The sequence below is a fragment of the Lepisosteus platostomus genome, chromosome 9 (assembly GCF_059453375.1).
Source record: "Lepisosteus platostomus isolate fLepPlt1 chromosome 9, fLepPlt1.hap1, whole genome shotgun sequence".
Classification (NCBI taxonomy): Eukaryota; Metazoa; Chordata; class Actinopteri; order Semionotiformes; family Lepisosteidae; genus Lepisosteus; species Lepisosteus platostomus.
This window is the reverse complement of record NC_142619.1, coordinates 54,778,448-54,794,212: the sequence shown is the minus strand read 5'-3', so window position 1 is coordinate 54,794,212 and position 15,765 is coordinate 54,778,448. Positions and strand designations below refer to the sequence as shown.

General features: G+C 43.6%; 1 protein-coding gene across 4 annotated transcripts in view; it reads left to right on the top strand.

The window, feature by feature from the left end:
- LOC148655268 (dynein axonemal heavy chain 3-like) overlaps nt 1-15,765 on the top strand; it is a 237,770-nt gene that overhangs the window by 80,788 nt on the left and 141,217 nt on the right. For 3 of the 4 annotated variants that reach the window (XM_088645659.1, XM_088645658.1, XM_088645657.1), the window contains one exon: nt 6,424-6,553. In XM_088645659.1, coding sequence (XP_088501785.1) covers nt 6,424-6,553 — 130 coding nt within the window. Of the gene's footprint in view, nt 1-6,423; nt 6,554-9,593; nt 9,875-15,765 lie in introns of those variants that run through there. The other variant, XM_088645660.1, reaches the window with a different exon arrangement.

The following is a 15,765-nucleotide window of genomic DNA, read 5'->3' as shown; positions in this document are numbered from 1 at the left end:
ATATTGAAATAGCAAATATCAGTGCTATATTAAACACTGTGTGACAGTATGTGGGTGGTATCGTGAGATAGAATTCTGAGCCGTGAGCGTTCGGATGCGGTCAATAATGTTGTGGATGCGGGTGTGAAATACAGGAAATAGCCCCACGCAGGGCTCCACCAGCAGGGAAATACAGCCTACCAGGAGCAGAAGGCAGTTCTTTGCATTGAGTTGCCCTGTGGGGGCTGGGCTGGAGGGGCTCCTGGAAATTGTATCAGTAAGATGAAAGCACCAAGCAAAAGGCTAGAAAGAAGGCTGAGGAGGCTTCCTCTGCCTGTTACTGTACATTCCTTACGTACGTACTGTATCTACTGACAATAAACCAAAACAATCCCTTCTTTGGTGGGCACGAGTACTTTCTGGTGCCAAGACAGCCAACTTACTGGAAGCTTCCTTCCCATTTCAGCGGACTGCTTTTACCAGCAAAGTCTTGAACACACCAGTGCAAACCAAGAACACATTTCTTGGTGCTGATCAACTCGTAAGTGGTTATTGGACAGGAACTGAGTACATAGCTCTATGTATGGTTTGGTATGGTACCTGTATGGATGGCATGGTTTGATATTCACTGCCTTGGACTTTTTGAAATGAAAAGGAATGAAGATGTCAAGGATATTTTCACACCTTTCAATAAAAACACTCTATTGTGTCATGTGTTTGAATTTCAGCTGTATTCACAAAAGCCAGTAAAATGAGCTGAAAGCTAATATGTTGGATGATGGTATAGTGTATGTGTGCTTTGTACTTTGGTTGATCTTTTCCACTTTTCATTAAGTCATTAACCAAGCATTGTCCCAGGCATTTCTGTGCAAAGGAAAGTGATGTCATCTCAGCTGGCAGTGAATGATGTCCCAGCACTATTCAAATGTGGTATAAAAGTTACTATAAATCAAAGACGATGAATGCTAGTCATATTTTTGTAAATAACTTTACAAATAACTAGAATATGTAAGAAGTAGGCTAATGCATCTTCTTCGTACTGTAAAATAGCTAGAGGGAAAGTGAAATGTAAGACATCAAAATATGGGTGTTATACCGAGTCACATAACAGAATTCTGCGGTTTATTCATTTAATAATTTGCCTTATTTTTTTTGTCTTCAATTGACAAGGGGTCTGTCAGTCATGAATTCTTCTGTCCGAAAGTATAGAACAGCAGTCGCTAATCTTCATGATGTATCGAAGTCTTTACACGTGCACATGACTCACGTCTGCTGCGTTAATCTCAGGCACAGACAGATCTTGTTTGTCGAGTTGAAAGACGTTCTTATTCAAAGTTGGCATTCTTAGCTTCTAATGAGTGACGTAACTGTGCAACACATAACCCAGCAACCTTGTTTATCATTAGTACGGAAACATTTTTTGTTTTTTTTATTTTCTGACTTGTGGTACAGGAATAAAATGAGCCCTGGAGTGTCTCGGTGTCTGCAGCTCTGCTGGAGACCTGCAGTGAATACCAATCTGCAAGGTGATGTAGGACCACATAGTGTGCAGCTGTCCTCCACACTGTTGGCTCAAGTCTAAAATTAGAAACATTCCTACTTGAAAAAAGCTTGTGGACAGATTGCCTTTGTACAAATATATTTTTTAAACACTATTCCCTTACGGGTTTCGTATCTTACCTTCCTTTATTCCTTCTATTGTACCCCTTTCCATTGAAATGTGTATAAACTATTAATGTCACAGAAGCATTCGCCAGCACTCTCCCAGCAGGCATCGCCAATCTCTAAACCAGTCCCTTTGTTTAGTCCCACTGAAAAGATTCTAATCTATCTTCTGCAAGCATTGAAAACAAACCAGCCTGCAAATGTCGGTTATTATGCATGTCTCGCGCAGGAAAGGAAGAAAAGTGACATGATGAAGAGTATTCTTCTTCTGCGATGGAGGCAGTGGTGTTGCGGGCTCCTCCCATCATGTGGCAGTGTGTGTGTGTCCGTGTGTGTGTGTGCACGTGAGCGAGTGTGTGTCTGAGATCCATAAACCAGGCCTTCGTCTTCTCGTTCAGATATTCCACGCTGTGTTAGAATGATGCCCTGTGCCTGCATTTGCAAGGCATCTCCATGCGTTGTATATGGATCAAGGGATAATAAGTCAGTTTCGCCAGTGCTTGCTGATATATTGTACAGTAATTCTATAAATCTGGTGGCTATCCAGCCATCCATTCAATCATTATACAGTGTAACTGACAGTATGATATGTGAAATGTAAAAGAAGACCTGGTGAACTGTTAGACCAATAGATGATGGAAAATTAATTGCCAGTTGATTGCCACAGTTCAAAATGCTTTCCAAGCTAAAATAAAAGTTAGATGAATACAAAAGCATTTTGTTGTGAAGTTCTATGTCTTGGGATGGAAAAAATGAAAATGCTGAAATATGAATGCATAGCAACCAATATAATCATAATCTGAATGAAAGAAATCACAGAAGCATAGTCAAAATTCAGTTATACTGTATCAAGCAACACATCTGGTATAGCAGAAATCAGGACAACTGTACTGAAGAAGCTTGATTAATATCTTTAGACCAGACAGCATTGCTTTGCTTTAGGATACAATGAGTATCTGATTGCAAGGCACATACTGTAACAGAAAGTGTGTGCATGTTATTTCTCTTCTAAAAAGAAATGCTTGGCACACGTTTGTAAATCATGGCAATTTCATGCTATCAATAAATGCATCAAGTCTTTACATTCCTTGTTTTCTTTCTGCATCAGAGATCTCTAAGTCAGTTGTCAAAACAGTTATTGATCCTGCCATCCCCAGTCCACAGTAATACAGATCAGTTCTCCATCGCCCAGTCTTATCATTGGTCAAGTCTTGAGCAGACTATCAGAGTTTAAAAACAGGCATGTTTCTAGCAGATAGCAGATCATTGCACCGTGCACCTCAAAATGTCTGTAGCCTAAATACTTCACCTGTTCAGATACCAAAGTCTGACATGCCTCTAATTAAGATTGCACTTCTAACCCTGTTGCTTGTTGTGGCACTCTCTTGTACACTGTTTGCTGACGGTTTCTTTAGCATTGCTTGTTGTGTACATGTCTCAGACATGAGAGCTATGAAAGAACCAGCTTGGCTCTTCTTGCAGTGTTTATTTATTTTAAAAAAATTGCTGTGTTTGGAATTTTTTAAGTCTACAGTGGACCACTATTTAACAAAAAAAAAAAGAGAGACTAATTGATGTCTGATCATTCAGAAATCAGATTTGGTTTTGATTATTTCAGAACCAGATTTGTCGTCTTCTTCAGGAAAGTCAGAGGAATGCACACCTCAAGTTACAGAGCGGTAAAACAGTAATCAATCAAAATGATAGAATAAGCAGGTCAACACACTCCATATTCCATAATCAAATTTAAACATTGTGTATCTACATTTTGATGGCATATCTTCCCATATAATAGTAAGCAAAACACAAACTTGGCAATAGTTTATACTTTATGCATTGCTGGGTTGTGGTTTTGCATTAAATGGGCTCTTTAAATGGCTTTTCACGCAGACAAATGTCATTTTTGGCTGGAGAAAATCGTACATTGTCTGGATTGAGCGGGTAGAGTGGTGAGGAGCAGATCACATTCTGCCGTCCTCTGTTGACAGAGACCTCTTCCGCCTTTCATCAGCATGAAGCTGAGACAACAAACACTTTGAAAATGCACCATCGACAGCCTGCTGTCTGAATCACTGCACCTGTGTTATTAAAAAATAAATGTCTCTGTATTGGCAGCGACGGTCCAAAGGGAGGGAAAAGAAAATGTCTTGCTTTGGGCAAAACAAGTGGCTAGAAAAGAAAATGATGTCATACAGGCACAAGGCTGCAACATTCCAGTAGTGAACAGCGAGTGTATACCACACTCATAAGGGTGTGGCTAATTTAGAAACATTCAGGTTGTGCATGCCCAGCCTGATCGGCCTTCCTGTCACTGCTGGTGCTTGGTGCCAGTGTGTCAGTGCCCCAGGCATCAGTTCCCTCCTCTCTCCGCCAGGTTATTGCAGCTGATCAATCAGCGCTGGAGCGCTGTGGCAGGGGCTGGCAGGGTTGCCGTGTGTTCTGAACCGAGGCACCGCTCTGCTGGTGCGGTTTCCCCTTTCGATCGGGGACAGAAACAAAAAAATGCCTAATCGGTCAAGTCTTGGCGGGGGGGGTGTCTTCATCAGAAATCAAAAGAGCTTTGAAAAAACATTGCTAGCTATCCTAAGGAAGATTTTTTTTTTATACAAAGCCCCTGGTGTTTCAAACTGAACAAGAGCAGGTTCTGGTCACAGTGGTATCTAGAGGCTAGGCCTTCAGTTCACGTAGGACCTGATGCAGTATATCATACCAATATTTCTCACCGCTGGCTTGGGCAGGCTGAAGGCAGTTCTGCTCTTTCTGTGGGGCTTGGTTTAATAAGGCAGGGCTCTCAAGTCTGTTTGCTGAGGTCTTTTTCTCTTGTAGTGGACTGAGTGCGGCTGTGCCTTGTGCCCAGAGAAATCTCATGAGTTTTCTTCCCTCGCTGCTGTGCTTTACTCAAGCTGAGAGTAACTTGATGACATCTGAAATAATTTAAACAAGCGCAGTGATCATTAATGGCCCTTTGCATTTTTTTATTCCATTTATTTGTGTATAGAAAGCAAATAAAAAAGCTTTAACTGAGCGGGGAATAACTGAGCCCTGGGATTTTTTTTTTCAGTCCAGTGGTGGTGAGGCAGTCTGTGAACTAATCTTCTCGCTGTGCTGTCGGTAATGATAGTTAATTATTATTTTGTGTCTGTGTTGCGCTCACTGTGCACAGCGTCGCCCCGATTTGTGCTTTTGGCTGCTCAGCTCTCCCCCCGGAGAGCAAAGATGTAAATAGAGGCGTTGCAGCAGCCTGCGCTGTTCAGAGAGCTAATGAATTAAACATCCCAAACAGTCATTTTCACCCATTTCCACTGACAAAAGATCACAACAGATAGAGGCTGGCAGGCACCTTCACAGTACTTGCTGCTCGCCTGTGTGTGTGAGCGAGCGTGAGTGTGTGCCCATATGTCCTTGAGCATGCATGTGTAATTAAATAACGTGCATCGTGTAATGCAGAGGTTTGTGAATATTAAAAAGTAGTCCCATTTATATGCTGAATAACGAGAAAACTGCCGAGTGAATTTGATGCGACCAGGGGCTTCAGGACCCACTCTCGCGCAGTGATTGATGTGTTTGGCCTTTGCCGGATGAAAAGATACCTCCCACTCAAAAAAGTCAAGATCTTGGAATTCCATGGGGCTGAGCTGCACTGAAATTGAATGTTCTGCAGATGTGTCTTGACTCTAAGGCTGTGCTGCTGTCCCACTGCATAAAGGTTTTGTGATCAAAGGCACCAGCAGTCACCTGCCGCATGTGGAGGTTGTCCACAGTTGAACGGCCTCCTCTCTTTTGAAAAAACAATTGTCCTTTTGTGTTTGTTACACTTCACCCATCAGAGGTGCTTTAACGTCATGGCTTTATGGGGACACCTTGTCCACATCCATGGTGACACCACAGGAATGGCCTTCATGTCCTAAAATGTGGACGAGCTGCCTTTCTTACCCTCATGGAGTTCAGATCCTTCCTCTATCCGGTTTTCTGATTTTACCCCCAGGAACGAAAGCTGAGGATTTCTCCTTTTTTCTCAGATTTTAGATTCCATCATGCACTTTGTTATTTTATATACTGTATAATGTTTTGTTTTTGGAATCACCAGTAATATGTCCTTGTCAAACACACTCTATATTGAATTGCTCTTCTTTTCATGACTGTGACACCTGTTCCAGTATGGGAGTATGGGGAAACACGGGGTCTCACTGACACTCCTGTTGTTGAATCGTGTATTGTGTGACACACCACAAGGCCTTGCAAGAAGAATTAGCAGAATCTGGAGGAGTTCTTTAGTCATGTTTGGTTATCCTTGTCAGGCAAGGTGAGAACGCTGTGCCTACACAGCTGCTCTGGTACCTGGCTAGTTTCATAAAAATGGTTAAAAATGAAAAGAGACCATTTGGCCTATCTTTCTTGTTTTGGTATTTCGTAGCTACTTGACCCAGCCAATTGACTCTTCAGACTTTTCTTGAAGGAAACCAGGGTATCAGCTTGTTCCACATCCCTTTTCATAAAGAAGAGCTTCCTCTTCTAGCCAGATTTTAAATGCTCAAAAATGTTTTGTTGAGCCCTGTCCAAGGATGTCTTCATGCTGAGGAATCAGTTGTCACACTTGTGCTGAGACTCTGCTTCCAAACAATGCGATTTTTATTTTTTTCTGTTTGCAAGGCCATTATTCCTTTACTGTCCACCCAAAGTGGGATGTTCTTTCACATAAGAGAGGAATACAATGGATGAGTGCAGTAAGCATGCTTTAGTAAGCTCTTCTGTATTCAATGTGCTGTCTTGTCTCTGCAGGCCCTGAGGAAGACCACACGTGTCACGATGAAGCCACTCGCACTGCTCTGGCTGTTAGGTTCCCCGCCTCAAGCACCTCCACCCACGGTCTGTCACGCCCTGCTTCTCCCACCACGGAGTACCTGCCCAGGTGTGTTGCACCCTTCCTCTGTGGGCAGTCCACACTCCACCTCACTCTCCGCCTCCTTTCTCCTCCTCACTCTCCTAATCCTCCACCTCCTCACTCTCCTCCTCCACTCTCCTCCTCACTCCCCTCCATCCACTCTCCTCCTCCACACTCCTCATTCTCCTTCTCCTCCTAACTATCTGCCTCCTCCACACTCCTCCTCACTCCCACCTGCCCCCTCACTCTTCAGCTCATTGTTATTTACTCTCCCTCTGCACGTGTGCTTTACCTTGGCTCTTAACTGCCCATGAAAACATATTGATTCACCGGGAGTGGGCCCTTTCATTTTTATGAGTTCTTCCCCAACGTGACGAGAGTGTGTCAAGAGGTTTATCAGATGCTGCCTCTGCCAGCTTTTGAGAACTTGTAGTGCGAGAAGGATGTAGTGCTATTATACAGAATAAAAACAAATCAAACTTTTCTGTTTCTTATAAAATTATTGATCCTCTACCTAATCCACCAGTTTCTTATAGTCCATTGTTGAATCATCACTTAATCTTAGCAATCTGTTCTCTTATACTTTCTGACCCTTGTCCTGTGTCTGCTTCATCTTAATTCCCATGTACAGTATAGCCCTGAGTGAGTGCACTGGGCCTGCAACACTAACTGTAGGTTGCTTTCCCATAAGAACATAACAACAGTTACAAAAGAGAAGAGACCATTTGGCCTATTTGGTAGTTAGTAATTAATTGATGTAAAGATCCCATCCTGAAGTTTCTTGAAAGAAGCCATGGTGTTGGCATCCACAACATGGCAGAGTAGCTTGTTCCATTTTCCCACACAAGTATCTGGGCAAACAAGTATGTCCTCTCAGTTTTCGATGCCCTTCTACGTAGTTTCCACTATTGTCCTCTGGTTTGTGTTTCACTGTTCATTCTGAAGAAATCCTCTGCATTCACTTTGTCAGTACCCCTGAAGATTTTGAATTGACCAATTGACCATTGGTCCCCTTGTAGTCTTTGTTGAAGACTTAAAAATTCTAGCTCCTGTCAGCGTAGGCATCCAGCCTCCTTCAGGGTGTGGAAGAGCGGAATTCCGTCAGTATCAATCCCTCGCCAATGGGTAAAAGCCAGAGGCTTGTTCTTCCAAAGGGTAATTGCAGCCAGAAAGCCACAGCAGCAGGACTCATTGCAGCAGGGATGAAATGGAGTGCAAGGTGGAAACAACCGCCGGTCGCTCTGTGCTAATGGCATTTCACTGTTAAATGAACCAGCACCCCATTGCCTGGTGATCACGGCATGTAAGGCTCTTGTAATCCATATGCCAGCCCAGCAGGGTGCTGTGTCTGTTATTTCTGTGCCTATGCTCCTCAGACACTGTGGCTGCTGCACGCGCATTGTCAGCAGTAACAAGCTGTCAGCGATCAAGCTCAATGTTCTGGTTGACAGAAGTGTTCAGTCATATTAAAGGAGTTGTTTAAGAGCTTATGCAAAAGTGATCCATCTCAGCATGCAAATATGTGTTCAGCCACTGGATGCCTGCACACAAGACCAGCAACATACACAGACTACTCCGCTACAGGGCTACCACTGGTGTCCTGACTGCACAAGACAAAAGAGCCAGAGGGCCTATAAGGGCCTTTGAACCTGGGGGACAAGGTGTCTAGTTAGAGGGTCCAGGGCAGGTCTGAAGGACCTTTTAAACACAGTATACCTTGAGGTCTCTAGCAGGATTAATCATTCTGCTAGACCCTGAACTGCCTACAGTCCTATGCATTCATATTTGTGAAGAAGGTTGTATTTCCCACTCAAAGAGACTAAGGGAATCTGCTGTGCTGTGCTGTGATGGAGGTCTGATCTCAGGACCCTCTTTTTGTTCTGCCCATTTACGGCACACATGAGTCATATGAGAGTGTAAACGCTAGAAAATAATGACAAATTATCAAACCACCTTCTAATTTAAAGCAGTTTCCTGTCCTGCATTAATTAAATAGCTTAATTAAGGTTTGCAGCTAAAAGGGAAAATTAAATGAGTTCCTGAATTTAAAATGGCTCTCCTAATTAACTTAATTGCATTTTTGAAATATAAAAACATTCATTAGGATGCCAAGATTAGAAAAGAAATGTTTTCTTTGTAGCAAGCTTTTTATCAACCATTCTGAAAAAAAAAACATGGAACAAAACGAAAGCCTTAAACTTTCAACCGGAGGACAGAATATTATTTGAAAATATACCGTCATTCTGTTGAAAATATGTCACTATGCATTTTTAAAATCTATATACTGTTTATGAGACCCACTGAGTCATACTGTACGTCCACATTACTTATAACATCAAACATACCAAGCTGGAATCTGCAATTATCTGAATGTTAAAAAGCAAAAAGTCTGCTTAAGAAAATATTTAGATAAGTGTAAGAGATCAAGTTTGGTAATTGAAAACTCAACGGGGAAAAAAATAAATAAATGCATGTGCCCTGGAGATCAAGTTGAGGAGCCAGCTCTCTAGACTGCAGGGGTAAGAGAGAAAGATAGAACTAGGCCTAGTCTGAGGTTTAGAGACAGAGTTTAGGTTGGCATGATGTCAGAGGAGAGCAAAGGACAGGGAAAGAGTCTGAGGAGGGTTTCTGATGGATATTCCTGCTAGCTGCCTAGCACCTCAGGGTTTGCCCAACCAAAGCTCCAAGTAATGGCAGGGAACAGAGGGATTTGTCAGGCTCCCATTTCAGCTGTGACCTGTCAGGCTGTGATTGGTTGGCAGGGACCCTGGCTCGGGAATAATAGGCACCTGTGTTCAGCTCTGAGGGCCTGGCAGAGCCTCAATGTGAAGACCAGTGTGTGTGAAAGGAGATGGATAGAGGGAGAGGGTGGGTAAAAAGCACAGAAATAAAGAGAGGGAACAAGGTCGGGCGATTTTGTATCAAAGAGTGAAAGGGTTTTTTTTTTCCTTCTCTCCCTCTTCCCCAATTCAAACACTTGGTTGGAAGACACACTCTCATGCCCTTCTCCTACTTCTCCGACTCGTCTGGCTAGGGTCCAGCGATCTCCAGCCAAGCCGAGCCCTCGGTCCAGACACCCCCTCCCCACCCCAGCTCTCGCCCTGACCTCCCTTCTTGTGTGGATGGCACTGAATCTGCGTCGCGAGGAGGCGTGCTCGTATCAGGCCTGCGTGACATCTGCACAGCAGTTTGCATAGCTGGCCGCCTCTCCCTGGTTTCACTGGGGAGACAGAAAGAGAGAGAGATGGGAATTGAGGGGAGGGAGGCAGGGCTGGAAGAAAAGAACTTGCACGGTGAGAAGAGACAAGAAGGCAATCAAAGACGATCATACCACTGTCTGGCTTTTGGGTAAGAGCCTGCTGTTTACTGTTGTCACAAAGTAGCAAATTGTCTAGCTCCATAGCAAAGGAATGCTATTTTTTTGTTCAGCGAGTCCTGCTGCTTGAGAAATTGTACTTGGGCTTTGTATCCTATTAGGGGGAAGAAGGAGGGGGCTAGTTGTACTGCCTTCTCATAGCAATTTATTTTCTCCTCCGAGTGGACGCTGCTCCATGGATTGGCATACCCTCTTTATCAAGAGTTTCGGCTACAAAAGCGACAGATAGCTCCGAGCTCCCCTGGCTGATTAAAAACACCAGCCCTGTGCAAACTCTGATGAGAAACCCTGTGGCTCTGCTCGGCTGTGGCATGGTGTGCCTGCCATCCATACTGCAAGAGCTCTTTAATAAGGGCCCATATCAATGAGATTTTTGCTTCACTTTCTTTGAGGCCAGATAAAATCCCAAATAGTTTTCCAGAAGAGAAAAACGAACTTACTGTATGTGTAGGTACCTCTCCATCACTTTTTTCTGTTTGCGCTTTTAGCTTTTTTTTTAACTTTACTTTTTTTTAGTTACAGTTACTTTCAGAAAAAAAGAAGTAGAAAAATTTTGCCCCCCCCCCCTCCCCACGTCCATTAAATAACCTCCGTGTTCTCCCGAGTGGCCCTCTTTCAGCCTGGAGCCCGTGCGATCAGCTTAGTTAATAAATCCCCGGATTGTGATGGTAATTTCAATGGAAATGATTGAGTGAGTCAGACGGCATTCATTTTCCCCCTCTGAAAACTGTATTAAACTGTGAAGGATTAGAAGCCAGTTCTGGAATGAATTAGAATTCATTAATATTTCCCCGATATCCAGACTCTTCTTTGGGTTCACTTTGTTTGTACCGCATTGAAGATTTGGCGATCGCGTTTTAGATAAGCTACTGCTACTGTGGAAGACTGAACAGTGAAACACGAAAAAGAGGACGCGAGTGGAAACCGCTTCATTAAAACTGCATTAGAACTGGAAACAGGAGGTGCTTCTTCACACAAAGGCTTGTGGGAGGATGGAACAAGCTACCCAGCCATGTGGTTAAAGCTGATGCTCTGACTTCTGTCACAAAAGCAGAGGATGAGATTCTCAGAAGAACTTTTAACAACCAAACGGGCTAGATGGACTTTTTCTCGTCAGTAACCTTATGTTTCTCCTATTATCTAATAACTATCTTGCTTTAAAACCAAGTAAGCCCGATAGATTCATTGTTGTAGTGGAGTTGCAGGCTGGTTGTTTGTACTACTGACAGTACACTGACCTTTATTAAGATGTTTCAAATGAGGGGAGGCTGTTTGACCCCTTCTGTCTCATGCGAAAAAATGAATACCTTATTAATCTGAGGATCTCACCCAGCTGTGCAAGATTTGAGGAATCAGCTTCAACAGCTTGACTTGGTGGTGTGTTTTAGGCACCCTTGACTCTTGTGTAACGGTGTCTCTGCTATTTTTAGTTATGAATCTGTTAAATTGTCATTCCTGTCGATGATGCCCTTTTGGCCTCAGTGTGTCTAAACATTATCCCATTCCAAGGCTTCTGGGTGGCTCTTACAGTAACAGCCCTCAGGAATGATTGTGCTGCCAGTTGGTTTCCAGCTACGCTCCAGGTCAGAATGTGGAAGGGAGCCCCACTCAGTCAGGTCACTACTTTCACAAGAGACCTGCAAGTTATTAATTATGAATCTACCTGTATTTGGCTATTGCTTTTATGCAAAGCAATTTACATTTGTATCACGGTGCATTTTACTGGATCAATCTGTGCTCAAAGGTCCTACAGCATGGGGATCTGAACCCACAATCACCCAGTTTTAAGTGCAGAACCCTGGCCGTTACTCCCTGCCCAGACCATTATTAGGTTAGATCCATTTCTAGCGTGTGTGCACCTGATATAAGGCATCTGACGTAAGTGATAAGAACCAGTTTTCTGAGACTGTGCTGTGAATGTTATAGCACGTCTGGACACTGCAATAATTAGTACAATAACATTTTAAGTAAAATAAGTAAAAATAAGAAAATGTTATGCAACTGAAAAATAATAATAAAGTAATAAATAAAGTAATATAAACTTCTCAATGTTTTATTTCTTCTAAATACATAGTAAATAAGACATTTGATTCCAAGGGCTTACAGCATGTTTAAGTGGCAGTGATGTCAGTCTTGTTTGTGGTTCTGGGGGCATGAGAAGTCAGCAGTGCAGAAAGGAGGAGAGTCTCTCACGACGTGTGTGTTGTACTCTCTCCAGGACTGCAGACATGGCAGAGTGTCATGTTGCGTGATTAGCGGCAAGATACGTGTTTTTACTCTTAGCTTGAAGGAATAAGATTGCAGCCCGTGAACAGAATCATGATCGGTGCTTCTGTCTGTAACCTCAGATAACCATTCTACTCGTTCCTTTCAAATTTAAGTTTCAGAAGTATATTCTTTGTTTTAAAGCTTTAGTGCAGCCTTTTCTGCTTGAGAATAGGTCCATGAGCCCTGTAAATTGTCGTAGGGTTTCTCCTCCTGTCAGGGGAGTAGAGATTTTCAATTTCCTTCAGTTGTACTTTTTTGTCTTTTGTTCTTGCGCTGTCTTTAAGTGATCGATAAGAGATTTGTGCTCCAAAAAGCTGATTTCTCCATTTCTTTAAGAATCCCAATAAATCACTTGTGCAGTACTGGTCAGGTAGTTTCCTTCAAACACTCACTTCTGCATCCCTTGGTCTGGACACTTTTGACCTGTGTTGTGATACCTGGTGTTTGTTTAAAGATTTGGGGTGATCTTTATAATTGCAAAGTAAGTAACAGAACACACTTTGTTTTCGCATAGACTGAATGTCTGTCTGAGCCATCACCTCTTATGAAGTGCTATGGTGTTGTGCCCTGTACCCCACTAGGAGGGCGCACTTTGTTATCACCCCAGGCCACAAGAGACTGAAGCCAGGAAAGGCTGGAAAGGGCATTCTGTCCCCAGGCAACCCAGATCCGTCCTGCTGAGTTAGCGCTGCAAATATGAAAAGTAAAAAAAAAAAATCCTGGATGTCTTTATGTCACTCTTGTTCATAAACATCTGCACTAGCTGCAGGTACCAGTCCGTTGTGATGATGTGACACGTACTGTACTATAAAGCTCAGTTCATTTTCAGCCGATTGAGTTCTTAACACTGTAATGTTGCTATGTTCACATTTGCCAAGTTCACTGAGTTGTCTATGGTTTGGTATAAACCTGTATTAAACTGTATGGTGTAGAAATACAATAGTACTGTTTGTTTTCTTCTGTACTTAAAGCTAGTCTTGCTGGAAGAAAAAGAAAGGTTAGGGAATTATCCACCCTCTGCTATGCTATGTTCCTAAACCTGATCTCAGAATTTTCAAGCCGTTTTTGCTTCTTGTTGCCACTTAAAGAGTGATCTCCTCAGAGAAGGCTGAAGCATGTGATGAGGGTCTCTCTCTGTTCTTTTGAAAACAGTGGCAACCACCTGATCATAGTGAAGCACCAGCCCTCCCACAGACTCAGACGCACACCCACGTCCTCTCACACAGCATTCCTGGGAAGACGATTCATAGCTGTCAGCTCCCCAGCTGGGCAAGGTCACCAGATAATGAGAATAATTGCGAGAGGGGCAGCAGCACCCAGCAATGAGATTTACAGCCCCATGGCATGTCACCAGTGCCATCAGCTGAGTACCCGATTTACTGCCCTCACCTTAATAGCCCAGCCATATCAACTGATAACAAGATTTACTGTCCTGCACCTCATAACCGAGGCACGTTAACCCAGGATATTCTGCCGCCAGCTGGCTGGCATCCCAATACCGAAGACTGACGAACCATAACTCAACAGCCACACCATTATTAAGTCATATTTTACATTTCTGAGCTGCAAAGCTTTGCAGCGTTGCAGCACAGAGCCTGGCCAGCTTGCACGCAATTCAGAATCTTCGAAAACCTGCGTTAGTCTGTAATTGGCCAAGATGCCCACAGGACTTCAGAGCTCAGCCCTGTGTGAAGCACCACAGGATTCATTTCATGAGCATAAACAGCTAGAAAGTCTGTAATGAATGCAGTGGAAGTGCAAGGGCTGGCCATGTGAAAAGGATCATCTGTGGCCGGACTTCCAGCTGCTGTGCAACACTGAGCACCAAACAGTCCTGATACAAACAGGACTATATCTGGAAGCATGGCCGTATGGCTGGTGCAGAGCCTGATGCTAATGGCTTTGCAGAAGGCTGATACTGTATATGTAGCCCTGTTATCAAAGTGCAGTCATTAAATGAGTGAATTCCAACCTCAGGACTTAACAGTGTTTCAATAAACAGTGAAACTCAAACCAAGGAACACAACTGGAAACTATGTAGAAGTGCAAGCAAAGTAAAAACAAAGAACAGGGGGCACATGGTGTGATACCTTTTATATCTCATTGCAGTGGTCAGACCCCCCACTCCAGAGACCTCCATGTCTTTTACTAGGTGATTTAATATGGGGAAGTTCCTTTAAAACGGAGAACAGGAGACACCTCTTTACAAAAATGATTGTGGGAGTGTGGAACAAGCTACCCAACTATTTTGAAAGCCCTGACTTCTTTCAAGAGGTGACTGAATAAGATCTTCAGGTCAACCAGAGTCCGAAGAAAGAGGATGGGCCGAACATTTTTCGTAATCCCCTTTTCATGTGAATCCAGAAACAAAGAACATGACTAAGTGTGTTTTTGCTAACACACCCTTTGAGTCTGTTGTTCATCCTTCAACCAGTATTAAAAGAAAGCAGACATGCAGATGTCTCTTCATGGGCAGCTCTTTGAATCCTCCATTACTTGACAGGTGTCACGCCCTCTGTAGCCAGAGGGCGCTCCTTCTCTGTCCTGTCTCTAGTTTCCGGTCTGCTGTCCTTCCTGTCCCTCTCTTTCCCTTGGGCTATATATTTCCGGGTCTTGCACTCTTTCCTCGCTCAGCATTGACGTTCGGATGTCCTGAGACCCGCCTAGCACCAGGGCGCCCCACGTCTGCTCCCTGAGGGCATAGGTTTCTATACGGCATTCCTGAACTCTTTGCACTAATGAGCCCGGGCCTTTTTCCCGTCTCGCCGCTACGCATATGGGTCTTTTTCCGCTCTCCTGCTCCCCACGGTTAGTCCCTTTGGACGTCCGTGACAACAGGTGGATTTGTCGAATGTGTGGTGTGCAGTGTGTGGACAAGGAAGTGTTTGCTCAAGACCAAAGCTGTGTTCTGAACCTTTTTAAAAAGAAATTCTTAGTAAATTCAAAGTTGCAGATAATGTGAACATAGAATAGGATTTTTGTGCCAATTACACCTGGTTTTATGAAATTCATGCGCATTATTTCGGAGTTAGAGCGGAGCACATTTTGCACTAGAAACATTCTCGTTGTATTTCATTTATGCCACAGCAGAGAGAAAATCAAATTTTGGAAAGCCGAGTCCACGGTGTTCCAGCTCAAATGAGAAATTCATAGTTGAATGCTCGTGCCTCTGGAACTCCAGTCATCTGATCTCCTTTGCTTTAGGTCTGCATTTCCAATTTTGAAATCATTATTGCCGTATTAAAATCATTCTATTTTAATTAAAAGTGTAATTATTTTTTTTTTCACATTCAAAATCAGGAAAACAAGCTGAAGAATTACGGCAACTTGATTTCAGAGAGCCCGTTGGTGTGGTGAGGGGCGGCCATTTTGTGCCAGTATGTCCAAAACATGAGGAATTCTAAGAAGGGGGGGGCGGTGTGAGGCAGGAGAGGGGCGCTTTAATCAGAACAGGTCCCTTTGGCACACACGGCTGTCTCGTCTGTGCCGCTCCTCACTGTCGACTCCTCTCGCTCGCTGACCCTCCGCGGAGCCGCAACACTCCTGTAGCCTGGAGCTGCTGTTTAACATGCAGCGCGCGGCGCGAGTCAGCAGG